This window comes from Oratosquilla oratoria, chromosome 12, assembly GCF_046742065.1.
Source record: "Oratosquilla oratoria isolate Oo_2021 chromosome 12, ASM4674206v1, whole genome shotgun sequence".
NCBI lineage: Eukaryota > Metazoa > Arthropoda > Malacostraca > Stomatopoda > Squillidae > Oratosquilla > Oratosquilla oratoria.
The window spans coordinates 23,294,467-23,321,970 of NC_134788.1; the positions used below are offsets into that span (position 1 = coordinate 23,294,467).

The window sequence follows — 27,504 nt, forward strand, 5'->3', positions numbered from 1 at the left end:
TAAAGGGAACTGACAACATCAAAAGTGACAAAATGTTCACATTGAATGAGAATCAGACAAGAAACAATGGTCTCAAACTATCCGGTAATAGATTCAATTTGGAAGTAGGTAGAAACAACTTTGCCAACCGTGTAGTTAATGAATAGAATAAACTTCCTGCACAGGTAGTGCAATGTAGTTCAGTTCGGAGCTTTAAGACTCATTTAGATAAACACCTAAGCAAGATGCTGTAATGATTATAATTTATCTTATATTATTATTATTATTATTATTTTTTTTTGCTTTGTTATCATTTGTGTGTTTGATTTTCATTTATTATTAGTTATGTGCCAATTTATTATTATTAACTGTTTACCTGTTTGTTTGCTATTCAACTATACCTATGCATTCATTTATGTATTTTGTTTGTTGCATACATTATCATAGTTTTATTATTATTATTATTATTATTATTATTATTATTATTATTATTATTATTATTATTATTATTATTATTATTATATTATTATTATTATGATTTTTTCGCATCCGACCTAGATATGGACCAAAAGGTCTCCTGTCGGCATGCTCCGCCTTTGTAATCCTTTGACAGCGTGGCCTGAGTGACGGCGGAGCACTTCAGACCCTTGTCATTCCCGCCAGAGAGATGTAAAGATAGAAAGATAGATAGACTTAATTTGGCAATGAATCAATGTACATGAAGTGCAAATAATGACAAGTACACATATGACATAGTTTGAAATAATAAATGCAAATTGCCGAGGATAACACAAAAAGTATGTACGCTTATTTCCATTGTGGTTCTCAAAATAAGAATAATTAAAGGAAATGTTAATAGAGAACAAATTTCAGGACAATTTGTATTCAAAAACGTAAGGATAGAAAAGAAAAAAAAACGAAAGTCATAGCAAAAAGATGAAGTGGATGGAACCAAGTACAGACGATGTAAATAAACAAAGGAAACTAAACAGAAACGAAGCGGGTTATAGACAGTCATGGGAATCGATAAAGGATCGCATATTAGAAGTATGACGCTACAAAGGCAAAATATCTCGAACTGAACCTGAACAATATTGTAGTTAGATTAATGCATTAGTAGTGTTTTCTATGGGCCCTGATGAGCGTCATCGATAAAATAAGCCCTGAAGCTTTCATTAAGTGTGTATTAAATTGACGTATGTCCTGGAACTTCAGGTAACGTAAGGTATTGTTAATTGTAGATAACATTTTCTCCAGTTAGACGTAATGTCAAACTGTTTGTGGTGGAGATATTGGGTTGCAAAACTTGTAGAATATTTCAGATCAAAAAGAGTGACGAAAATTGCAAACACAATGAAAAAAAATTGTAGGCAGATGTCAAGCAGGGATATTTTAACTTTGTAATTAGTCTTAGACAACTTTTGACTATCCGTTTTCAATATAGCTGGATAGTGGATGCACAAGTAATTAACCACACGACCCTATGGCGCAGTGGTAGCGTTCGCGGCCGCCACCACGGCGGTCCGGGTTTGAATCCTGCCCAGAGCTTAAAAATAATTTTAGCACCATTGTGCTGTTAGTCGTTACTCCAACTCTCGTGGATGGAGAGTTTGATGTGTGAGTGTAATGTCACAGCATTACTCATAGATCAGTCATATATGAGCTCTGAGCTCTCTTCTGGGAGGGTAATAGCTGTCAATCACGACTCCAACATATGATCCAAGACCATGGTGAATCATAGTAGGCCATTTATAAGAAGAAAAAAAAAAGTGGCCAATTTGAAATTTCAAAATGGTGGTGGTGGTGGGGAGTATCCTGGGGCCAGGCACTCAAAAGACTGAATATTTGATGTTAGACCATCATCATGTACTCTTTTACATGAACTTGTTTGGACAAAAAAGAGAGAGGTTATTTTGTTTTATTATCATTTTATATTTATACCTATTTCAAGTTAGTCTATTAGTAATTTGTGAAAACTGGGCAAGTTATTACCCAAATACAAGGTAACAAGGGAAGACCTATTTCAGAAGAGGATCCCCTACACTATTATTAGGATGTACTTCATATAATATAGAAATGTTCCAGAATGGCAGCCAAATGATTGGAATGAATGATAACCCTGTGTTGAGTTGGACATAATCTATTTTATTCAACCTGACCTAACCTGATTCATCCCTCTATGCTAAGTATCTGAGATACATCATTGATAAGATTGCTATTCTTGCGGTCAGACATCTGGGTCACCTGCCTTGGCAACCAGACCGCTGTATATAATTGGGGGGAAACCAACAACAAATGTGAGAGAGAGGTGCATTCTGTTAAGCAAGGTTTACACGCTACAATAAATTGTAGCGATTTATTGTTATGAAAAGGTTGTTACAATTTGTCATTACGTGTAAACAGGAGATCGTAGCGATAAATCGCTACGATCTCCTGTTTACACGTAATGACAAATTGTAACAACCTTTTCATTACAATAAATCGCTACAATTTATAGTAGCGTGTAAACCTTGCTTTAGATTACTTGGTTTATTTGATGATGTTTAGAAAGAAGCTTCATTCTGCTAAGCCAACACGTCATGTCCACCTCCATCTATCTACTGCCTTAACTATTTAATTCTCTAAGTTAGGCATCCATAGATTATCTTCTATTTTTGACAAGAAAGAGGTGAGTGATGATTTATAGCTGTCGTAATGGATCTGATATCTTTTGGCAAAATATTAAATAAATGTGATGCTTTGAAACGAAAACTATTGTATAGTTAAGTTCCAGCTTTTCCATTTGGTACTGGTTTAACATAACAGTAGCATCCTCTGCAGTTGGAAATGCTTACTTCTATTTTATTTGTTAAATTTGGCAGTAACTGCTCCAAAATTTTCCACAAATAAATTATATATCTTCTACATTGAAGTGAACATAGCTTTTTAGGGTTTTAAGTCTGTCTCTGTAGCTCGGTTCTTTTAAGTTCACAATCTATTTCATGAACTGCTTTTTTTTTTTTTATATAAGATTGATTTCATACATTTTTGACCACAATTGGTAGCAAAAGTCAAGTCATGGAAGAACTAGCGATTTAAAAAGAGTCAACATAGTGAGTTCATCCCTTGACTTGAAAGACCTCAAGATCCATCCTGACATTTGGAAGCATATATATATTAGTGACCTTTATGATATGGTCTGTAAATTCACAATTTGCAGACTGTGATTCCCAAATCAACCACCTTATTTAATAAACTTATTTCATTGCTTCTGACCCAGGGCAGTGGACAAGGTGCAGGGATGACCCGTCATCCAGGAGGTGCTAAAATAAGAGGGAGGGTGGAGGGGTGTGGAGTGTATTCAGGGATGGAATGGGTGGAAATGATTTTATGCCTTTTCCTTTTTGGCTACTTCCCTTGTAAGGGGGAAAATGCCTTGGTATATGTATGTATGTATTTCATTGTGTCCAGAATCCAAATATACTTCATTTTCTTGCTCAGTGTTGCAATAGAATTTTATGTAACAACCTTATCAACCTTAACAATCTTATCAATATGAATTGAACTTCATATTATGTATCTCAGCCCATTTGTATATTTGGTTCAAGTCATTTTGTAGTAAGACTTTATGATCTTCTGACTTTATGCATCTGAAAATTTTGGTATCATAAGCGAAACTGGTGACCTTGCTTTGTAAATTACAATCAATACCCAGCATTAGTATGAGGAAGAGAAGTGGACCAACCACCGTTCCCTGAGGGACTGAACTGGTTACCTCATAAACATTGCTTTCATGACCTTTTAACCTCACAAACTGTTTACAGTATTTTAGAAACTCAGCAAACCAACTACCTATTTTTCTTGTAATGTTTAATTAAGGTTTTTAATTTGTGCAATAGCACACCGTGGTCAACCTTGTCGAACACACAGCTGAAATCAAGATAAATAGTATCCATACCACCACCAGGACAGGTAATGTTGTTTTCCAAAATAATATAAGTATCTATTAATGCAGATAAGCAAGACCTTCCTTCATGGAAATTATGAGCAATCATTTTAAATCAGTAGTCACAATTGAGAACTCGCCCAACTGTGAGGGAATAGACAGAAATCCCCCCAATGAAGGAAATAACTAACACAAAAGGAAATCAGTGACCAAATAAAAGACCTTGATGTCAGAAAATCACATGGTCCGGATAGAATTGTAAATTGGATACTGAAAGTGCGTAGAAGAGTTAACGGATTAAATATACAATATGATCAAATGCTCGCTCAAAGATGGAAAGGTACCACAAGACTGGAAAAATGCAAATATTTTACCAATATATAAAGGAGGAAACAAGGAAAATCCAACTAACTACACACTCCTCTTCCTAACAAGCACAGAAGCAAAAATATGTAAAAAAAAAAATGATCAAAAATAGATGGATTAAATCTGGAAGAAAAAACTGTACTGAATCCAAATAAATTTGGATTTAGACAAGGAAGATCATGTACAACAAACCTGATCTGCTTCTATTCGAGACTAATAGAAATAATACAAGAGAGGGATGGATGGGCACACTGTGCCTATCTAGATCTACAAAAAGCATTTGATAAGGTACCACACAAGAAATTGATAAGAAAAATAGAATCAATAGGCGGCATCAGAGGTAAATTATTGGAATGGATGAAAGACTTCTTGACGGAGAAAAATGAAGGTAGTAATTAGAGACGAATACTCGAAATGGGAAGAAATGATAAGTGGTGTCCCGCAAGGGTTGGTGCTGGCTCCAATCATGTTTGCCATATATATAAATGACATGAATGAAGGAGTGGAGTGTTATTATGAATTTCTTCGCAGATGACACAAAAATACTAAAGAAAATAAGAACAGAGGAGGATTGTGAATCATTAATCAGACCTGGACAAAATCTGGAAATGGACTCAAATATGGGAAGTGAACTTCAATATCAAGAAATATAGTATAATGGAGTTTGGAAAAAGTAAAAACAGAATATTAAAAAATTATAAAATTGGTGAAGAAAAAATAAAAAAAGTGAACTCGGAAAGAGACCTTGGAGTAATCAGCAAAGACATGACACCGGACAAACATATTAGCAAAATAGTATCAACAAAATAGTCGGAGAAACCTTCAATCTATTAAAGGTAGTAATTAGAGACAAATACTCAAAATGGGAAGAAATGATAAGTGGTGTCCCGCAAGGGTTGGTGCTGGCTCCAATCATGTTTGCCATATATATAAAGGACATGAATGAAGGAGTAGAGTGTTATATGAATTTCTTCACAGATCTAAAGTACTAAATAAAGTAAGAACAGAGGAGGATTGTGAATCATTACAATCAGACCTGGACAAAATCTGGAAATGGACTCAAAAGTGGGAAGTGAACAAAGGATTACAAAGGCGGAGCATGCCGACAGGAGACCTTTTGGTCCATATCTAGGTCGGATGTGGAAAAAAAATCATAAAATTATAAATAAAAACTATAATGTAAATAACAAATAAAATACATAAATGAATGCATAGGTATAGTTAAATAATAAACAAACAGGTAAATAGTAAATAATAATAAATTGACATATAACTAATAATAAATGAAAATCAGACAAATGATAACAAAACAAAAACAAATAATATAAGATAAATTATAATCATTACAGCATCTTGCTTAGGTGTTTATCTAAATGATTCTTAAAGCTTCGAACTGAACTACATTGCACTACCTGTGCAGGAAGTTTATTCCATTCATTAACTACATGGTTGGCAAAGTTGTTTCTACCTACTTCCAAATTGAATCTATTTCCAGACAGTTTGAGACCATTGTTTCTTGTCTGATTCTCATTCAATGTGAAAATTTGGTCACTTTTGATGTCAATTCCCTTTAAAATCTTAAAGACCTGTATCAAGTCACCTCTGAGTCTACGCTTTTTTAGGGAAAACAGATTCATATGTTTTAGTCGATTTTTGTATGATTTATTTTTGATATTTGGAATCAGTTTTGTGGCTCGCTGTTGTACTTTTTCTAGTCTGTCAATGTCTTTAATGAGATTCAGTGACCATACGGAAACAGCATATTCCAAATGTGGACGAACTAATGATTTATATAGCTTGTTAATGAGTGATGGACTTTTGAAATCAAAAGATTGCGCAATGAGTCCTAGAATCTTATTTGCTTTCTCAGAGGCTGAAATACACTGCTTGGATGACTTGAGGTCGTTACTGATAATTACGCCAAGATCTTTTTCACAATTCACTTTTGTTAACGAATTTCCAAATAACTTGTAATCATACTTACTGTTATTTTTACCTATGTGCATTACCTTGCATTTACTTGTGTTAAATTTCATTAGCCACTTTTCAGACCATTGCTGTAATTGATCTAAATCTTTTTGAATGTCTAATTGGTTTGAGTGATCATTTGCCACTCCGCACAATTTTGTATCATTAGCAAATTTGGAAACAGTAGATTTTAGTCCATGGTTTATATCATTTATATATACTATGAATAGAAGTGGCCCAAGAACGGAACGCTGAGGAACTCCACTTGTAACATTTTTTCCATCTAGAAGTTTTTCCATTTAAAACAACTCTTTGTTTTCGACCATTCAACCAATTACTAGTCCAACCTAATAGGCTACCACTTATTCTGTGTAAAGCTAATTAATAAGTAGTCTTTCATGTGGGACGGTATGAAAAGCTTTTGCAAAGTCTAGCTATATTAAATCTATATTGTTTCTTTTGTCATAATTTGAGATAACTATGTTGTAGAATTCGAGTAAGTCACGCAAGTACGTTTCCGTTTGAAACCATGCTGGCTATCATTTATCAAACGGTTACTCTCTAAATGATGTTCGATAGCATCTCTGATGATAGTTTCCATTATTTTTCCTACGATTGAAGTCAAAGTTATAGGCCTATAGTTATTTGGTTTCTTTTTGTCACCTTTTTTTAATATGGGAGTAACGTTAGCTAGCTTCCATTCTCTTGGGACATCTCCGGGTATGATGGATTTCTTGAAAATAATTTCTAATGGAACAAAAATCTCATTTTTCATTTCCTTTACGATTCTTGGATGCCAACCGTCAGGCCCTGGTGTTTTATTAACTTTGAGTTTCTCTATACACCTTTTAATTTTTTCTTTTATATTTACCGTAGTGAGTAAGTGTACCCTAGACTTTTCACAGGTTTCAGTTTGGAATTCACTTTGAGTTGTTTCGTTTACGAATACTGAGCTAAAATAATTGTTTAAGATATTACACATTCCTTCATTTGAATATTCAAGTTGACCGTCAACAGATAATAGTGGACCAATGTGATTCTTAACAACCTTTTTATCTCTAATGTAACTATAGAATTCTTTGGGATTCTCTTTGGATTTATCAGCGATGTTCATTTCGTATTGTCGTTTTCTTTTTCTTATTGTCTTTTTTAAATCTCTCTGTATTGATACATAACTTTCATAGTCATTAGATGCACCCGAGCACTTATATTTCTTATAAGCCTGTCTCTTTTTAAGCAATACTTTTTTCAGTTTCTTTTTCGAGCCACTTTCGGCGAGCCTGATTTGGGGGACGTCTGTCCTTAAAAGGAATGTAAGTTTGAATCATCTTGGTGAGCGTATTTTGAAATATTTCCCACATCTGATCTACAGGTCTTTCGTTTAATTTTGCCTCCCAATCTGTAAGCTGAAGCTCCTGACATAGTCCTATGAACTGAGCTTTACTGAAATCGGGTATTTTAGAAAGACAAGTATCTATTCTAAAATTGTTTAGGAGTTTGAATCTAAGTTGTGATCGCTATTTGCAACAGATTCACCGACTTCTACATCAGTTACCATGCTTTCGTGGCTAGTGATCAATAGATCGAGTAAGATTCCATATCTTGTGGGCTCTTTTACGTGCTGAATTAAGTAATTGTCACCAAGAAAATCAATCAAGCAACTACCTATACGGCCATGTTCAAGGGTCATCCAGTCAATGTCAGTAAAATTAAAATCACCCATTGTGAATAAATCCCGGTTGCAGAAACTAGACAGTTCTTGAAATAACAGTTTGTCGTCTGCTAATGATAATGTCTTTGGCCTATATATTACACCTATATTCATTTTTTTGTCCATTTGTTTGGGTTAACTCAACCCACAAACTATCATATGCATCCTGTTTCACTTTCTCTAAAACACAAGCATGAACATTGTTTTTAACGTACAACAGAACACCCCCACCTTTCTTGTGGTTTCTATCCTGATGAAAGTGTTTAAATCCCGCAATATTAAATTCAGCTTTGAACTCTGTACCATTTAACCATGTCTCAGTTATTCCTATCATATCGAGATTTTCACTTTTGACATACGCCTGTAATTCTTGAAATTTGTTCTTAATATTATGAGCATTAAAGTACATGGTTTTAAGAAACTTGTGATTATTTCTTTTTGACACATTTTGAGTTTCAATATCATGTCTTACATTATCATTGTATTTTTTATTTATACCTTGCTCTATATTATTATTTGGTCCTTCATTGACATTCAATGCCTCATTAACATTTCTCCCATCAAAATTAACATTTCCCCCATCACGGGCATCTGGTCGATCACAGTCATCCGATCTCTTTTGTCCCCCTACGACACTGTGATTTACGCCGGCCTCCCGTCATTCATTGACATTATGTCCAGCATCCCTTCCTAAAATTATATTTTGTCCTGCAGTGACATTATATCCTACCGTGATATTTTTTCCTCCACTATAATTACATCCCATCATGATCTTTTGTCTTCCACTGTCATTACATCCTATCATGATATTTTGGCCTTCATTGACATTCTGTCCGGTATCCCTTCCTAAAATTATATCTTGTCCTCCACTGACATTATATCCTACCGTGATATTTTCTCCTCCATTATCATTACATCCTATCGTGATATTTTGTCCTCTACTATCATTACTTCCCATCGTGATCTTTTGTCCTCCACTGTCATTACGTCCTATTGCGACATTTTGTCCTATGACATTACATCCTAATGTAACATTTTGTCCTCTAGCGACATTATATCCTAAAATTATATTTTGTCCTATACTGGCACATTGTTCTACATTAATGCTATACTCTACACTGTTTTCCCAAGTTCTATTTCCCCTTCCCTTTGGGCTTCTACCCTAAAAAAGGAGCTAATTAATTACAAACTCCCACAATGAGGTTTCTAAGAACATCTTTGCCTCAAGAAATGTAGTATAATGGAGTTTGGAAAAAGTAAAAACAGAATATCAAAAAATTATAAAACGGGAAGAAGAAATAAAAAAGTGAACTCAGAAAGAGACCTTGGAGTAACAATCAGCAAAGACATGACACCAGACAAACATATCAACAAAATAGCTGGAGAAACCTTCTACCTATTAAGGTCAATGAAAGTGGCATTTGACTACTTGGATGAGGAAATGATTACAAAAATATTATTTACACTAATAAGACCAAAACTGGAGTATGCAGCAACACTATGGACACCCAGTACTAAAAAGAATATAAAGAAATTAGAAAGAATACAGAGAGAAATGACAAACTTGGCACCAGCTCTTTCCAAATTAACATACGAACAAAGAATATCCAAATTGGAACGACCAACACTGGAGCAGAGAATAGAAAGAGTTGATTTACTGACTATAGAATCATGAAAAGAATGGAAGCCCTTGATAGGAATGATTTACAAAAAAGTGACAATGGAAAAACAATAGGACATGAAAAGAAACTCAAAAAGGATAACTATAGAAGAGATCTGAAAAAAAATAGCTTCCTACACAGAGTGCTGGATATCGGGAATAATTCAAATAAAGAAACTGTGTGCAAACACTATTCAAGATTTTAAGAAAAAATTTGATTCTGAAAGATACAAGGATGGGTCACCACGAGCATAGCTCCCTTCCCATATAATACAACTAGGTAAGATTGCTAAGAGACACAAATATTCACACAAGGTACCGTAACTCATTTGAAATTGCTGCTTTCATTAAATAACCTTAACTCATCAAGCTATTGTGACCAAGTGCCTTGTTGATTGAAGAGAGAGGGGAAATCTAACTTATCCTAGGTGTAGGTAGGGCCAGGTTAGGTTAGATTGACTAGAAATAATTTACTTCTCGCACAAGGATGTAAAATATCAAAAAAAATTATTCTTATAGGATTCGTATAGTAGTTCTGTGGAATGTTACTTGTCGTGGCAACCCTGAGGTTAGGGAAGGGTTCATCAAAAAATGGAAAAAGAAGTGATTTGCTGTAGAAATAAATATCGGATTCTCATGAATCTCTCAAAGGTTGATTTATGACATCCTTGATTGGTGTGTGTCCTCTGCAAAATTTAACAAATATTTCTTATTTTTAACTATACTATTGTATCCTAAATTATACACCAATCTTGTTTTTGTTTTATCATTTGTCTGTCTGATTTTCATTTATTATTAGTTATATGTCAATTTATTATTATTTACTGTTTACCTGTTTGTTTATTATTTAACTATACCTATGCATTTATTCATGTATTTTATTTGTTATTTACATTATTATCGTTTTTATTTATTATTTTATTATTATGATTTTTTTCGCATCCGACCTAGATATGGACCAAAAGGTCTCCTGTCGGCATGCTCCGCCTTTGTAATCCTTTTTCTTGTATACTCCGTCTCTTTGCAGTATTTACTCAGCCACTTAATTTCCTTATTATTTCCTGATTAATTTTTACTGTCACATTTTTTTTCTTCTGTACAACCACATAATATTTAGTATTTGCTCAATTCTATTCCTATTTTCTTTAAGCTTCTTGCATACAAGTTGTTTGTTCCCATCCCCTACTGTGTTTTGGATCATGCCCCACTGTATATACTTGTGTTACTCCTGTTACATGCTCTCAAAAAGTTAAATGTTGCACGTATTACATAATTTCTTTCAGGTTGAGGGTAAATATAAAGATTTCCTTGGAAAAGGTATCCAAAGACTGAAAATCCATGTGAACAAGTTGTATAGACACGGTAAAGGAAACATGGACCGGAGGTGAAGCTTTTATTCCTGACCTTTGAGAAAGTCGTTAGACGAAACGTCAGGAATAAAAGCTTCACCTCCAGTCCATGTTTCCTGTACCGTGTCTATCCAAAGACTCCTTATATTCATCATATAATAAAAAGAATCAGGTGTGGTGCCTGCAGTACACCTGTCTCACGAGTCATATTAAATATCACACAATGACCCACACTGGAGAAAAGCCATTCCAATGTAACCTGTGTGGTGCAGTTTTCTTAACAAACGGTGATCTCAAATGACATGTGATGACCCACACTGGAGGGAAGCCTTTCCAGTGTGGTCTGTGTGATGCATTCCTTTGAGAAAGCATATCTGTGGAACTAGTCTGGAATAAACTCAGACTAAGACTTGTGTTTCCTACTCCCACTTATATATATATATATATATATATATATATATATATATGTATATCTACCTAGTTGTATTTTGCAGGAAGGGGAGCTATGCTCGTGGTGTCCCGCCTTTGTATCTCGCAGTGTCTAGTTTGCTCTTAAACTCATGAATGGATTTTGCACATATTATTTCATTGTCCAGTTTGTTCCAAGTGTCCACTACTCTATGTGGAAAACTGTTTTTCTTAAGTTCTCTTCTGTAGCTATGTTTTTTTATTTTCTTTCTATGTCCTCTTGTGTTTCTCTTGTCCCAATTTAGTAAGTCCTCTCTATCAAGTATTTCTGTGCCTTTCATGATTTTGTAGATGGTTAGTAGGTCACCTCTCTCTCTTCTTTGCTCCAGCGTCGGTAACTCCAGTTTAGCCAATCTCTCCTCATATGATAGGTTTGCAAGTGCAGGTGCCATTTTTGTTGCTGCTCTCTGGATTCTTTCTATTTTCTTTATATTCTTTTTGGTACTGGGTGACCACAATGTCGCCACATACTCTAGTCTAGGCCTTATCAATGTAACCAATATTTTTTTTATCATGTCTTCATCCAAGTATGCAAATGCCACTTTTATTGATCTTAGCAAGTTGTAAGCCTCCCCGACAATTTTGTTAATCTGTTTATCATAGGACAAGTCGTTTGTGATAATTGCCCCCAAATCTTTTTCAGATCCTACCTTCTTTACCTCCTTGGTTCCAATTGTATATTTTCCTGATATTCTATTTTTGCTTTTTCCACACTCCATTATGCTACACTTCTTAGTATTAAAGTCCACTTCCCATTTCTGACTCCAGTTCCATACCTTATTCAGGTCTTCCTGTAGTGCTTCACAGTCCTTATCAGTTTCTACTTTCCTTAACAGTTTGGCGTCATCTGCAAAGAAGCTCATGTAACATTTCACATCCTCGTCCATGTCATTCACATAAATAGCAAACATTATTGGTGCCAATACAGATCCTTGTGGTACTCCACTGATCACCTCTTTCCAATCTGAATATTTATCTCTGAGCACTACTCTCATCTTTCTACCTGTCAGGAAGTCCTCCATCCATTTTAGTAGGTTCCCTTGTATTCCTCCTATGTGTTCCAGTTTTTTTTAGTAATTTTCTTTGTGGTGCTTTGTCAAAAGCTTTTTGCAAGTCTAGGAAGGCACAATCAGCCCATCCATTTCTTTCTTGCACTATGTCTATTAGTCTTGAGTAGAAGCATATTAAGTTTGTGGTGCATGATCTTCCTTGTCTGAACCCAAATTGTCTTGGGTTTATTATGTTATTGTCTTCCAGATGTTTTACCTATCTGTTCTTGATGATTTTGTCACAAATTTTGGCTATAGTGCTTGTTAGTGATACTGGCCTATAAATGGTGGGTTCTTCCTTGTTTCCTCCTGTATATATTGGTACAATGTTAGCATTTTTTATGTATATATATATATATATATATGTGTGTGTGTGTGTATGTATGTATGTACCTAGTTATATTATACAGGAAGGGAGCTATGCTCATGGTGACCCATCTTTGTATCTTTCACCAAGTTTTTTCTTAAAATATTGAATAGTGTTTGTATACACTGTTTCTTTATCTAATTTATTCCAGGTATCCAGTACTCTATGTGGGAAGCTATTTTTATCATATCTCTTCTGTAGTTATACTTTTTTTTTTTTTTTTTTTTTTTTTTTTTTTTTCCTCTTGTTTTTCCATTGTCCCATTTTAATAAATCATCCCTATCTAGGATTTCCATTCCCTTCATGATTCTAGTCAGTAGATCTCCTCTTTCTCTTCTTTGTTCCAGAGTTGGTAGTTCCAATTTGGACCATCTTTGTTCGTATGTTAATTTGGAGAGAATTAGTGCCAGCTTTGTTATTGCTCTTTGTATTCTTTCTAATTTCTTTATATTCTTTTTAGTACTGGGTGTCCATAGTGTTGCTGCATACTCCAGTTTTGGTCTTATTAGTGTAACTAATATTTTTGTAATCATTTCCTCATCCAAGTAGTCAAATGCCACTTTCATTGACCTTAATAGATAGAAGGTTTCTCTGACTATTTTATTGACATGTTTGTCCAGTGTTATGTCTTTGCTGATTATTACTCCAAGGTCTCTCTCCGAGTTCACTTTTTTGACTTCACCAATTTTATAATTTCTCGATATTCTATTTTTACTTTTTCCAAACTCCATTATACTACACTTCTTTATATTGAAGTTCACTTCCCATTTTTGAGTCCATCTCCAGATTTTGTCTAGGTCTAACTGTAATGATTCACAATCCTCCTCTGTTTTTACTTTAGTATTTTTGCATCATCTGTGAAAAAATTCTCCATTCCTTCATCCATGTCATTTATATATATGCTAAACATGATTGGAGCCAATACCGAACCATGCGGGACACCACTTATCATTTCTTCCCATTTCAAGTATTTGTCTCTAATTACTAACTTCATTTTTGTCCCAGTCAAGAAATCTTCCATCCATTCCAATAATTTTCCTTTTGTGTCACCTATTGATTCTATTTTTCTTATTGTTTTTTTGTGTGGTACTTTATGCTTTTTGTAGGTCTAGAAAGGCACAGTCCACCCATCCATCTCTTTCTTGTATTATTTCTGTTAGTCTCGAATAGAAGTAGATCAGGTTTGTTGTACATGATCTTCCTTGTCTAAATCCAAATTGATTTAGATTTAGCATATTTATTCTTCCAGATGTTTAACCTATATACTTTTATACTTTTGTGTATATGTGTATATATATATATATATACCTGTATATATAAGTGAATGATAAGCTTGTTATGACAAAGCTTCTTGTATTTTTCTTTCTTAGAGTAATCTTGCCTTCTGTAGGCAGTAACCTTAAAATTTCTACGTATGTCATGCTGTGGAGTAGCAGACATAATTTTAAAAAGTCAGAAACTGTTTTCATACCTCTTGGTGCTTCCTGAGTGGCAGGTAAGAATCTAAAGATTAATCTGTTGTGTGGGGATTATATACTTGGGTGGGAGGTTTAGGCAGGTTGTCATTGGTTGGCATTGCCAGAGTTCCCTGATGTCCTATTGGTTGGCGAGTGGCTTGTATTTACCTAGTTGTATCTCTCCGCATCAAGTTTGATCTTAAAATCTTGCAGTGTTTGCACATACTGTTTTGTTGTCTAATTTGTTCCATGTATTAATCGCTCTGTGTGGGAAACTGTTCCTTTTCAAGTTTTTTCTATAACTATCTCTTTTCAGTTTTTTACCGTGTCCTCTCATTTTACTGTTGTCCCACACTAACAGGTCGTTCCTGTCTAAAACTTCCATTCCTTTCATTATTCTGTAAATAGTCAGCAAATCTCCTCTTTCTCTTCTTTGTTCCAGAGTTGGTAGGTTCAGTTTGGATAGTCTTTGCTCATATGTTAGTTGGGCGAGAGTCGGTGCTAGTTTGGTTGTTGATCTTTGTAATCTTTCTAGTTTCTTAATATTCTTTTTGGTACTGGGTGTCCAAAGTGATGCTGCGTACTCAAGTTTTGGTCATATTAGTGTAGTTAGTATTTTCTTTGTCATTTCTTCATCCGTATAAGGAAATGCCACTTTGATTGACCTCAATAAATTGTAGGTTTCTCCGAATATTTTATTTATATGCTTATCAGGTTTCATGTTCTTTCCAATCATCACTCCAAGATCTTTTTCAGAGTTTGCTTTTTTTTTTTCTTCTCCAATTCTGTAATCTTTTGGTATTCTGTTTTTACTCTTTCAAAATTCCATTATACTGCATTTCTTTATATTAAATTTCACTTCCCACTTTTGAGTCCAATTCCATATCGTGTCCAGATCTTGTTGCAATGAGTTGCAGTCCTCTTCCATTTTTACCTTCTTAAGGGGGTACATGACACCTAGGGGTCATTTTCTAAACTATTTAGAGTAAAGCTGAAACTTCTCAGGTAAATAGGTATCCATGTTGCCTACATTTTAGGTGAAACAGAATGATGTATGTACACATATACATATACCAGTAGCGACATTTAAAAGTGCACAGCATCATAATACATGGAACAATTTGTTTTATATTTTGGCTATGATTAGTCAGTAGGCACACCTAGGGCCGGTCATTGAGTAATTGACCAATTTCCTTTATACTTTTGCATACAGGTATTTCAATTTTAATGGCTGTTTCCATTATTACTCCTAACTCTTTCATCTTATGCAAAATATTCGAATGACCGGCCCTAGCAGTTACTAAATGTAATATTCCCTGTAAGTTTCATCTAAATCTGATGTATTTTAGATTTTTATGATAAAAAAAATGAAAAAAATATCGAACTGAGATATGGCGACTTGAAATATAAATATATCTGTAACTTGCTTATAGTTTCACCAATTTGACTGATTTTTTCATGGCTTAATTCATATTATATAATAGATAAGTACAGTAAAAATCATCAACATATTTTAATTATAAGTACTTTAAATAATGAAAAACTAAAGTATAAGTATATCACAGTAGTGGCGACGCACAGACGACACCATCATATAATTTGCTTTTTTGCACCTTTGTCGGTTTCTTCATATGAAACCTCACTGCTGGGGGTCTTCCGGGTATCTAAATAATTGGAAAGAGGTTTATTTTAACCAGCAGTGGGTGCCTTTGGAAGTGAATCCTCTCTTATTTTCATTTCTACCGCCTGGTGAAGTACACCATTTGCTCTTTTCAGAGCACAACTTTCATTCTGCCTGAAATGTCTTCACCATTCCACATTCTCCTATCACTTCAACATACATCTTCTCACCACACTGGCATCTAACAAGCGAATTTATCCATGGCAAAAAACTGCTCTTCTCCACAATCATAAATTCACGTTCATTCTTATCTCCCCTCTGTACAATTTCATAACTAATATCTAATATTCTTGCTGTATTCAAGACGAATGAAGTACTTCATGGTGTAGAACCTGGCTACAGATGTTGAGAGAGGTGGAAGTGAGGGCAGTGGTGGAGTGAGAGGTGGTGAGGTCTGGGCTAGTCGTCTTTGACTGTTTGCCATCTTTAACTGTTGTTTTTTTTGTTATTGTAGATGTTCATTTTGCTACCCATGATGACTGTACTAATGAGTAATATGTACTAGCTAAGGTAATATATTGCCAGGAGAGCTCATGAGATATGCATACTGTACTTTTCCTTTTAAAGCTAGTAGGTAACTTACGTCTAGCTGAGCTCAAAGTTGGCAACAGCTATCCCTCCACCTTCCTCCCTTCCCCTCCACCCTCATACTGGCCGTTGAAGCATTGGGCGAGCGTAAATTCATTCGAATTTCAACGTTATTCGATGCGCCTGAAGGTCCTAAGTGGCACACCTCCCTCTTGTAGGGGTTGCGCCTTTAACTCCGTCCATTTAAACCCCGCCCAAGACATTTAAATTGTGTATGGCTGGAAAATTATTTGTTGGGATTTATTTCTAAATGGTATACAAACATTTTGAACACAGTTTTGAAAAATGCTATATCTTGACCAAATTCACCCCGCCCCCCAGGTGTCGCATACCCCCTTAAGTAATTTTGCATCATCTGCAAAAAAATTCATATAGCACTCCACGCCTTCATTCATGTCATTAATGTATACAGCGAACATGATCGGGGCCAGTATTGATCCTTGCGGGACACCTCCTTTTACTTCTTCCCAGTTGGAGAATTTTTCTCTAATTACAACTCTCATTTTCCTCCCAATCAGGAAGTCTTTCATCCATTCCAATAATTTTCCTCTGATGCCACCCTTTGATTCTATCGTATTTATTAATTTCCTATGAGGTACCTTATCGAATGCCTTTTGCAGGTCCAGAAAACCACAGTCCGCCCATCCATCTCTTTCTTGTATTATATCTACTAATCTTGAGTAAAAGCAGATCAGATTTGTTGTGCATGATCTCCCTTGTCTGAATCTAAATTGATTTGGGTTCAGTATAGATTTTTCTTCCAGGTATTTAACCCATCTGTTTTTAACAACTCTTTCACAAATTTTTGCTATTGTGCTTGTTAGTGAGACCGGTCTGTAGTTAGATGGATCTTCTTTATCACCTCTTTTATAAATTGGTACAATGTTTGCCTTTTTCCAGTCCAATGGTACTTTTCCTTCTTTAAGTGAGGGTTTAATTATATTATATATTTTGTCAGTTAATTCTTCCATACATTCCTTTAGTATCCAGTTTGCAATTTGGTCTGGGCCATGTGATTTTCTGACATCAAGGGTTTTAATTTGATCACTGATTTCTTTTTGTGTTACGTTTATTTCTTTCATTGCTGGGGATAATTCTCTCTCTCTACATTGTGTCAGTGTTCATTGTCTTGTTTTCAATGGTAAATGATCTATTAATTTAGGTCAAAAGTGTCAGCAATATTCAAAACAAAAAAATATTTTTTTGGAGAAAATTGCAAATGGCCAATTCTATTTACCTATGCTTATGGTGAACCGTCTTTGTATCTTTCCAGATATCCAGCACTCTGTGTAGGAAGCTATTTTTTTCAGATCTCTTCTATAGTTATCCTTTTTGAGTTTCTTTTCGTGTCTTGTTTTTCCGTAGTAAATCATTCCTATCAAGGATTTCCATTCATGATTCTATGGATAGTCAGTAGATCACCTCTTTCTCTTCTCTGCTTCAGTGTTGGTAGTTTCAATTTGGATAATCTTTGTATGTTAATTTGGAAACAGCTGGTGCCAAGTTTGTCATTGCTCTATGTATTCTTTCTAATTTCTTTATATTCTTTTTAGTACTGGGTGTCCATAGTGTCACTGCATATTCCAGTTTTGGTCTTATTAATGTGCTGAGATAAATATGTGTACCCTGTTTGTTTACATTCTTCTTGGTGCGCTGCCACTTTGTCTTCCTTGTTACATAATTCCAACTTATTCACTGCCTAATCTCTCAATTCACTGTGCACCGATTATGATATTGTTATGAGTTCTTTATGTTCACAGGTCCATTTCACATATTGAGTACAAACAATTGCTTTATAGTATGAACTATTACATGGGACTTGAAAGAATCTTTGAGATTCTTGGGACATCTGTGAGAGCCAGAAGTGGCATAGAATTTGGAAGGTATTAAGTCATGCAGGTATTAACCCATTCAACTCCGATGACAAGATGTCTTGTCATTTGGTCAAATAAAACAAAAAATCATAATAAAACAACAAAATGTTTGATGATCAAACAGCACCAGAAAAATATGACGTCGTCATATTTTTCTGGTGCTGTTTGATCATCAAACATTTTGTTGTTTTATTATGATTTTTTGTTTTATTTGACCAAATGACAAGACATCTTGTCATCGGAGTTGAATGGGTTAAGCAAGTGTTATTATGGACTCTCATCAGTTGTGTATATGTATTTATTCTGTTCATTACTTCATGTTGCCTGGTTTGACATTAGTTCAGATTTCATATGGGCACTGCCAGTTTGGTAGGCAGAATGCAGCCCTGTCAAAACACTTATTCATTGTTTACATTCTTGCGTAATAGATATGATCATAGATACAAAGCCAGAGATTAGGTAACATGTTTCTTAAGTTACTATGTTCTTAGCAAATTCTTTTTAATGCAATGTTTGCGGGTTACAGGAGGAACATACATTATTTCAGACTAATTGTATCAAATGCATGAAGCAAAATGTTATACAAGATGAACCATTGCCTCAAAAACACATTTGGAAGTAATTTAATTTATATCAGAATGCTTCATAGGCATTGTTCTCCATAGCCTAACCAAAAAGTAGTCTTATTTTGTCGTAGCGGTTTAAGAGTAATATTGCCATGGGTACAAATCAGTTTTCAGGAAGAAATTAATGTAATTAATTTTAAGTGACTGTTTTCCCTGAGTAACCATTAATTAACTAGCTACTCTTACTGTGCTCCTTGTTTTAGTAGCTGATAGAACCGGAGTAGGGAGGGGCAAGTCTAACCTAACCTAGGAATAGGTAGTGATAGGTAAAGTTTGATTGACTATTTTTTTCTCACTCTTAAGATGGTAGACAAATTATTTAGATATATTTGTGGGCTTCCAGTGCTGTTTCTGCCAAGATTAACTAATTTACTCTCCAATCCTGTGTGTGTAGGTAGGGTGGGGGGGTGGGGGTCGAAAGTGTTCCCTGACAAATGGAAACCAGTAAAGGATTCACAAGAATTACAAACACTGATTTCTGAATTGGGTGGTTGTGTACCTCTGTGAAATATTTTACCAAGGTTTCTTATTTCCATTTATCTATGCCATTGTATCGTTCATCATACTCTGATTTTATTATTATTATTATTACTATTATTATCATTATTATTGTTATTCCTATTATTATTTTGTGACTTTCTCTGTAATGTTTATTCATCCACTCCTGTAGTTTCTCATCTCTCCATTCATTTTCACTTTGCTTGTCAGTTTCCTCCAGTTTCTGTGCTCCATTATAATCAAAAAATTTTCAATCGTCCATTTTCTTCTTTTCTTCTATTTCTTCTTCCTCTAAACTTCTTTGGTATGAGTTGTTTGTTCTCTTACCTTACTGCACTTTGGTTAATGCCTCAATGTATTTCTTTATTTTCATCACACTTCTAAAATATTAGCAAGTAATAAACTTTGTATTGGAATGTTCTACAAATAGCATCATTCACCACAACCTGAAAACTTGAATCTTATGTTGTGATACGAGTAAGAGTACCACAAGGCACAAAGATTGATGCAGATTTCTTATAACTCATTTGAAGTAGCTGTTTTCACTGAATAACTATAACTCAACCAACCATGATCTTATATTATTTGATGGAAGGGAGGGAAGAATCTAACCTATCCTAGGTGTAGATAGGGATGGGTTAGGATAGATTAAGCAATTTACTTTTCACTCAAGGATGTTAAAAATCAACAAACCAACAAAACAATCAACAAAATAAGCTTCTGGTGGTATTTCTTAGGAATGTTACTTGTTTTCCCAGCAACCCTGAGGTTAGGGAAGAGTGGGGGTTACCATATAATGGAAAACAAGTAATTTACTATAGAAAAAAATATCAGATTCTCATGACTCTCAAACGTTGATTTATGACAAAGTTTTCTTATTTCCAATTATGCTTATGTATCCTGCATTATACACCAATGTCTTTTTCTCATGTTTTATATCTTTTTGTCGTATTCAGCCACTCATTTTTCCTTGTTATTTCCTGATTAATTTTTTACAGTTGCAGTCTTTTTTTTTTTCTCTCATTTTCTGCACCTCATTATTTTTAGTATTTGCTTCACCTTCAATTTCTTCCTCCATTAAGATTCTTAAAGAAGCATAATGGAAGAAATCATTTGTTCCCTTTGCCTATTGTATTGTGGTTATTGCCCCACTGTATTTGTATATGCTCATGCTACTCATATTACAGGATCACAGAAAGATGTCAAACTTAATATATATTTTCTTTCAGTTCGAGGGGTAAATATCAATATTCTCCTGGAAAAGATATCAGAAGATTCTGTATCTTTCATATAATAAAGAGAATCCTGCGTGGCATCTGTGATACTCAAGTCTTTCAAGTCATCTTAAATATCATGGGGGTAACCCACACTGTAGAGACACCTTTTTAAAGTTACCATTGTGATGAAGCTTTCTCAGGAAAGAGTGCTCTCAAATGACATGTAAGGACTTACACTGGAGAGAAGCCTTTCAAGTGTGACCATTGTGATGCAGATTTCTCACTAAAATATTGTTTCAAATGACACATGATGACCCACATTGGAGAGAAGCCTTTCAAGTGTGACCTGTGCAATGCAGTTTTCTCAGGAAAGACGACTCTCAAATATCATGTGATGACCCACACTGGAGAGAAGCCCTTCAAGTGTGATTTGTGCGATGCAGGTTTCTTAGGAAGGAGTTCTCTCAAATATCACGTGATGACCCACACTGGAGAGAAGCCTTTCAAGTGTGACCTGTGCAATGCAGCATTCTCAAGAAAGGATGCTCTCAAATATCACACAAGGACCCACTCTGGAGAGAAGCCATTCAAGTGTGACCTGTGCAATGCATTTTTCCCAGGAAAGAATGCTCTTAAATATCACATGATGACCCACACTGGAGAGAAGCCTTTCAAGTGTGACCTGTGCGATGCAGCTTTCACAGGAAAGAGTGGTCTCAAATATCACATGATGACCCACACTGGAGAGAAGCCTTTCAAGTGTGACCTGTGTGGTGCAGCTTTCTCAGGAAAGAGTGCTCTCAAATATCACATGATGACCCACACTGGAGAAAAGCCCTTTAAATGTGAACTGTGTGATGCAACTTTCACAGGAAAGAGTGCTCTCAAATATCATGTGATGAACCACACTGGAGAAAAGCCATTCAAGTGTGACCTGTGCGATGCAGCTTTCTCAGGAAAGAGTAATCTCAAATATCATGTGATGACCCACAATGGAGAGAAGCCATTCAAGTGTGACCTGTGTGATGCAGCTTTCTCAGGAAAGAGTGGTCTCAAAAATCACGTGATGACCCACACTGGAGAGAAGCCCTTCAAGTGTGACCTGTGCGATGCAACTTTCACAGGAAAGCATACTCTCAAATATCATGTGATGACCCACACTGGAGAGAAGCCTTTCAAGTGTGACCTGTGTGATGCAACTTTCATAGGAAATTATTTTCTCAAACAACACATGATGACCCACACTGGAGAAAAGCCCTACAAATGTGAACTGTGTGATGCAGCTTTCTCAAGAAAGAGTATTTCTAAATATCACATGATGACCCACACTGGAGAGAAGCCCTTCAAGTGTGACCTGTGTGACGCAGCTTTCTCAAGAAGGTATGCTCTCAAATATCACAGGATGACCCACACTGGAGAAAAGCCTTTCAAGTGTGACCTGTGTGATGCAGCTTTCTCAAGAAAGAATAATCTCAAACGACACGGAATGACCCATAGTGGAAAGTCACTTCAAGTGTGACTTGTGAGATAACAGCTTTCTCAGAAAAAAAGAAAATCTTTTCAACCTTTTCATGAAGGACTTATTTCAGATGTCATGTAGTCAGACATCCTCACAGAAGGTTGCTCTCATGTATTGTGTGATGACCTATGCTGGTGAGAGGCCTCTCCAATGTAACTTTGAGTTATTCAACCCATTCAACTCCTATGACAAGATGTCTTGTCATTTGGTCAAATAAAACAAAAAATCATAAAACACCAAAATGTTTGATCAAACACCAGAAAAATATGACGTCAATCCTCGCTTCGCTCGCAGCGAAGCGAGGACTGACGTCATATTTTTCTGGTGTTTGATCAAACATTTTGGTGTTTTATGATTTTTTGTTTTATTTGACCAAATGACAAGACATCTTGTCATCGGAGTTGAATGGGTTAACTATGAATGTACGTTCAACTATCAAGTAGTATTGATCTACTGTTATAGACCTGTCCTGTTTGAGTCATCACACATGTGTACTGACAGTTGTAAAGGTTTGTTGACTCAGTTGTGGGTCATCATGTGATGACCCACAGTGGAGAGAAGCCTTTCCATTATGACCTGTGTGATACAACTTTCTCACAAAAGACTTTTCTTGAACAACACATGATGACCCACACTGGAGAGAAACCCTTCAAATGTGAACTGTTATAGACCTATTTGAGTTGTCACACATGTATACTGACAGTTATAAATGTTGGTTGACTCAGTTGTGAGTCATCACATAATGACCCACACTGGAAAGAAGTCTTTCCAATCTGACCTGTGTGATACTTCCTCACAAAAGACTTTTCTCAAACAACACATAATGACCCACACTGAAGAGAAGTCCTTCAAATGTGACCTGTGTGATGCAGCTTTCTCAAGAGTGTTCTTAAATATGAAATGATGAGGCAAACCAGAGAGAAGCCTATCAAGTGTTTCACGCACATTACTTTCAGTTCCCGTCTCTCTCTAATTACTTGTTTAATTCTTTTAACTGTTCCCATCTATGATGTTATATATCTTCATTCACTTTCAGCTTTCCTTGACTTAAGTATGTCTTTCACCATATCTTCTGTTGCAAGTAAGTAATGTTTCTCAATGGGGTGGATTAAACGTAAATTTTCTTCTTTGTTTCTTTCCGAACATTACACTTGGCTTGTCAATTTACACCAAGGGACTCCCACCTGGGATCCTCAATCCACTCACTAAGCCATCTCTGTTCCTATGTCACTACTTAATTCATCCAATGATCTTTACTGTTACAAATAAGTGCCTTCCCCAAGGGTGTGGCTTTTCTCCCATGTACCAATAATTTTTTTCTTCACCCTTCTCCAATCAGAAAGACTGTTACATTTTAAGCAATACTGCTTACACAAGCAATCTCAACATTGAGACGGAATGGCTCAGTTTACATATTATCTCATCATTAAAATCTGTTCCCTAGCAGTTGTTTATAAACTTTAGACGGTGAGCGAGATTATGCAACTCCTTCACGACTTATGTTTTTAAAACATACATATAAAAATGAAATTAAATTCTCACCTCCAACCCCTCTATCTACCTTGTCTACCTTTGTCTACCAGCCTCTTACAAGTGTGACCTGTGTGATGCAGCTTTCTCAAGAAGGTATGCTCTCAAATATCACAGTATGACACACACTGGAGAGAAGCCTTTCAAGTGTGACCTGTGTGATGCAACTTTCTCAAGAAAGAATAATCTTAAATGACACAGGATGACCCACATTGGAAAATTACTTCAAGTGGGATATGTGAGATACAGCTTCTCAGAAAAAAAAATAATAATAATCTTTTCAGCCTTTTCACGAAGGACTTATTTCAAATGTCACGTAGTCAGACATCCTCCCAGAAGGTTGACCTCATGTATTGCGTGATGACCCATGGTAGAGAGAGGCCTCTCCAGTGTGACTTGAGTGATTTAACTATGAATGTATGTTCAGCTATTAAGTATTGATCTACTTTTGTAGACCTGTTTGAGTCATCACACATGTATACTATCAGTTGTAAATATTTGTTGACTCAGTTGTGCAGTTGTGTGAATGACCTTTGATTGGCCTATTGCATAATTACATTTTTGCTTGTTCATAATCAAAGTCTTGAGTGTTCCATTAGTTGCACCAATGTTCTTGTAATTATGGTAAACCATCAAGAATGTTAGAGTGGTGTGACTGGTGGATATAGATATCTGTACATCATGATGGATACAGTACTGTATACCTTGTGCAAAGTTGTCTGGTGTATATGCCATTGTTACTTGTAACTTGTTACTGTAAATATAACTACAATGATATATTCAGTAGTCTTTTTTGAATCCCTGGAAACACAACACCCGCAGTTTAATGAAGTCTTTTCAAGAGTGACATCAGTGGCGTATGATAGCTTGTTCATTGTTGTTGAATAAATCCAAGATGTTAGTTGGTTTTATTATATGAACCAAGAAGAATTTGTAGTGTTTAATAGTAGTTTTAATTGTATTTGATCTTTAGTTCCTCCTGAGAGGGAATTTCATGGTCACATAATTTCTTAAATATATCATGACACCTCCATGACTTTTATTATGAAATGAACTTATTAATATTTCTGCACATAACATATCGTTCTTTGAGTCTTTTTTAGGTTAACATATGATGAAGCTTCCTTGATGGTGAGGTTTTACATCAAAAGACACTTTACTGTGGTTATTATCATTTATTTACTAGTAATTCATGTATATATATATATATATTCTGTTTGTAGGTCTAAAATTTTGTAATTTTCCTTTGGTGTTTTGCTTGCCAGATTTTTATTATTATTATTATTATTTTATCTATGTTTTTTGAAGTGGCATATCCTACGTCCTCTTCTCTGGCTGTCATTGGTTCTGTTCAGTGCATGAAACAATATTGAAGGTTTCTGATCATCAGAATCAACCAGGGATTTGCATTCAAAATTAATATAGATTACAATTATGTTGATATATAAATAAGTTGATATATTGTTTTCTAATCAAATGTTCATAATGTACTGTTTATATATATATATAATTATATAAATACATATGTATATATATACATATGTATATATATATATATATATATATATATATATATATATATATATATATATATATATAATAAAATAATGACTGTCATCCCCAGATATGAACCAAGGCTCGCGTGAATACAGTGTAGATGCTCTGACCACTAGGCTATCGGTTGTCTAAAATTCTTCAACCTGGGAATGAATCTACTGAGGAATTAAGTCGACTGCTAACTGCCGTCCAAACTAATGACAGCAGTTAGCATTCAACTTAATTCCTCGGGAGTAGATTCATTCCGAGGTTGAAGAATTTTAGACAACCGATAGCCAAGTGGTCAGAGCATCGGCATCGTATTCACGCAGGCCTTGGTTCAAATCCGGGGATGACAGTCAGAATTATTTGATTAACTACACCATCATCGGTGATTCTATTCAGATATATATATATATAAATATATATATATATAAATATTATATATATATATATATATATATGTATAAATATATATATATACATGTGTGTGTGTTTGTGTAATTACCTAGTTGTCTTTTATAGGAAGAGAGCTATGCTCGTAGTGACCCGCTTTTGTATCTTTCAGCATCCAGTTTAATCTTAAATTCTTGTATATTTTTTGCATTCACTGTTTTCTCATTCAGTTTGTTCCAGATATCTACCACTCTGTGTGGGAAGCTATTAATTTTCAGATCTCTTCTGTAACTATCCTTTTTAAGTTTATTTTTATGTTCTCTTATTTTTCTTTTATCTCACTTTAGTAAATCATCTCTATCAAGGACCTCCATCCCTTTCATAATTCCGTAGATGGTTAGTAGATCTCTTTCTCTTCTTTGTTCCAGGGTTGGTAGTTCAATTTTATCTAGTCTTTGTTCGTATTTCAATTTGGAGTGTTGGTGCCATCGTTGTGTTTGCTCCTTGAATTCTGGGTGTTCATAGTGTTGCAGCATACTCCAATCTTGGTCTTATCAATGTAACTAATGTTTTCTTTACCATTTCTTTGTTCATGTAGTGAAAGGCCACTATCATTGATTTTAATCAATTGAAAGTTTCTCTGACTATTTCTTTGATATGTTTGTGTGGTGCCATGTCATTGGTGATAGATACTCCTAGGTCCCTTTCTGACTTGACTTTTTTAACTTCCTGTATAGTCCCGATATTCTACTTTTGCTTTTTTTTCCAAATTCCATTATACTACATTTCTTGATGTTGAAATCCACTTCAAATGTCTGACTACATTCCCAGACTTTGTCCATGTCTTTTTGTAGTGATTTACAATCTTCCTCTGTACTTACTCTCTTTAGTTGTTTTGTATCATCTGCAAAGAAGATCTTATAACATTCTACACCTTCATCTATGTCATTTATATATATAGCAAACATTATCAGAGCCAATACAGAACCTTGTGGGACTCCATTTATCATTTCTACCCAGTTTGAGTTCCTGTCTCTAAGTACCAACCTCATTTTTCTCCTGTTCAAGAAATCTTTCATCCATTCCAATAACTCCATTTACTCCACCTATTGTTTCAATTTTTATTAGTAGCTTTTTATATGGTACTTTGTCAAATGCTTTTTGTAGATCTAAGAAGGTACAATCTGCCCATCTGTCCCTTTCTTGTATTATTTCTATTAGCCTCAAGTAAAAGCATATCAAGTGTGTGGCACATGATCTTCTGAGTCTAAATCCAAATTGTTTTGGATTTAGTATATTGTTCCCCTCCAAATGTTTAATCCATTTACTTTTGATAACTTTTTTGCATATTTTGCTATTGTACTTGTAAGGGAGACTGATCTATAGTTGGTTAGATTTTCTTTGTCTCCTCCTTTGTATATTGGTACAATATTTGCATTTTTCCAATCTTGTGGTACTTTTCCTTCTTTGAGTAAGAAATCAATTATCTTGTGTATTTTGTCCATTAGTTCATCAATACATTCTTTCAATATCCAATTTGCAATTCCATCCAGCCCGTGCGACTTTCTGAAGTCAAAGTTTATAATTTGGTCTCTTATTTCTTTGTGTCACCATATCATGTATGTAACATACAGTGCATTTAAAAAATAGCCTTCATTACATCTTTGACAAATAAAAATTTTAAGTATGATTTGTATATTGTATACAACTTTTTATATTCTGATTCCTCAGTAAACATAT

At 35.0% G+C, this 27,504-nt stretch overlaps 1 protein-coding gene across 2 annotated transcripts; it reads left to right on the forward strand.

Annotated features, from left to right (window-relative positions):
• The first annotated feature begins 974 nt into the window (after positions 1–974).
• LOC143031102 (uncharacterized) lies at positions 975–24,593 on the forward strand. 2 transcript variants are annotated; one of them, XM_076194533.1, is made up of 2 exons: positions 975–1,204; positions 20,796–24,593. In XM_076194533.1, the coding sequence occupies exon 2, from the start codon at positions 21,091–21,093 to the stop codon at positions 22,300–22,302; it is 1,212 nt and encodes a 403-aa protein (XP_076050648.1). In that variant the 5' UTR covers positions 975–1,204; positions 20,796–21,090; the 3' UTR covers positions 22,303–24,593. The 2 variants fall into 2 exon arrangements, with proteins under 2 accessions (XP_076050648.1, XP_076050647.1); XM_076194532.1 differs by having other exon boundaries at positions 975–1,194.
• Positions 24,594–27,504: the final 2,911 nt, after the last annotated feature.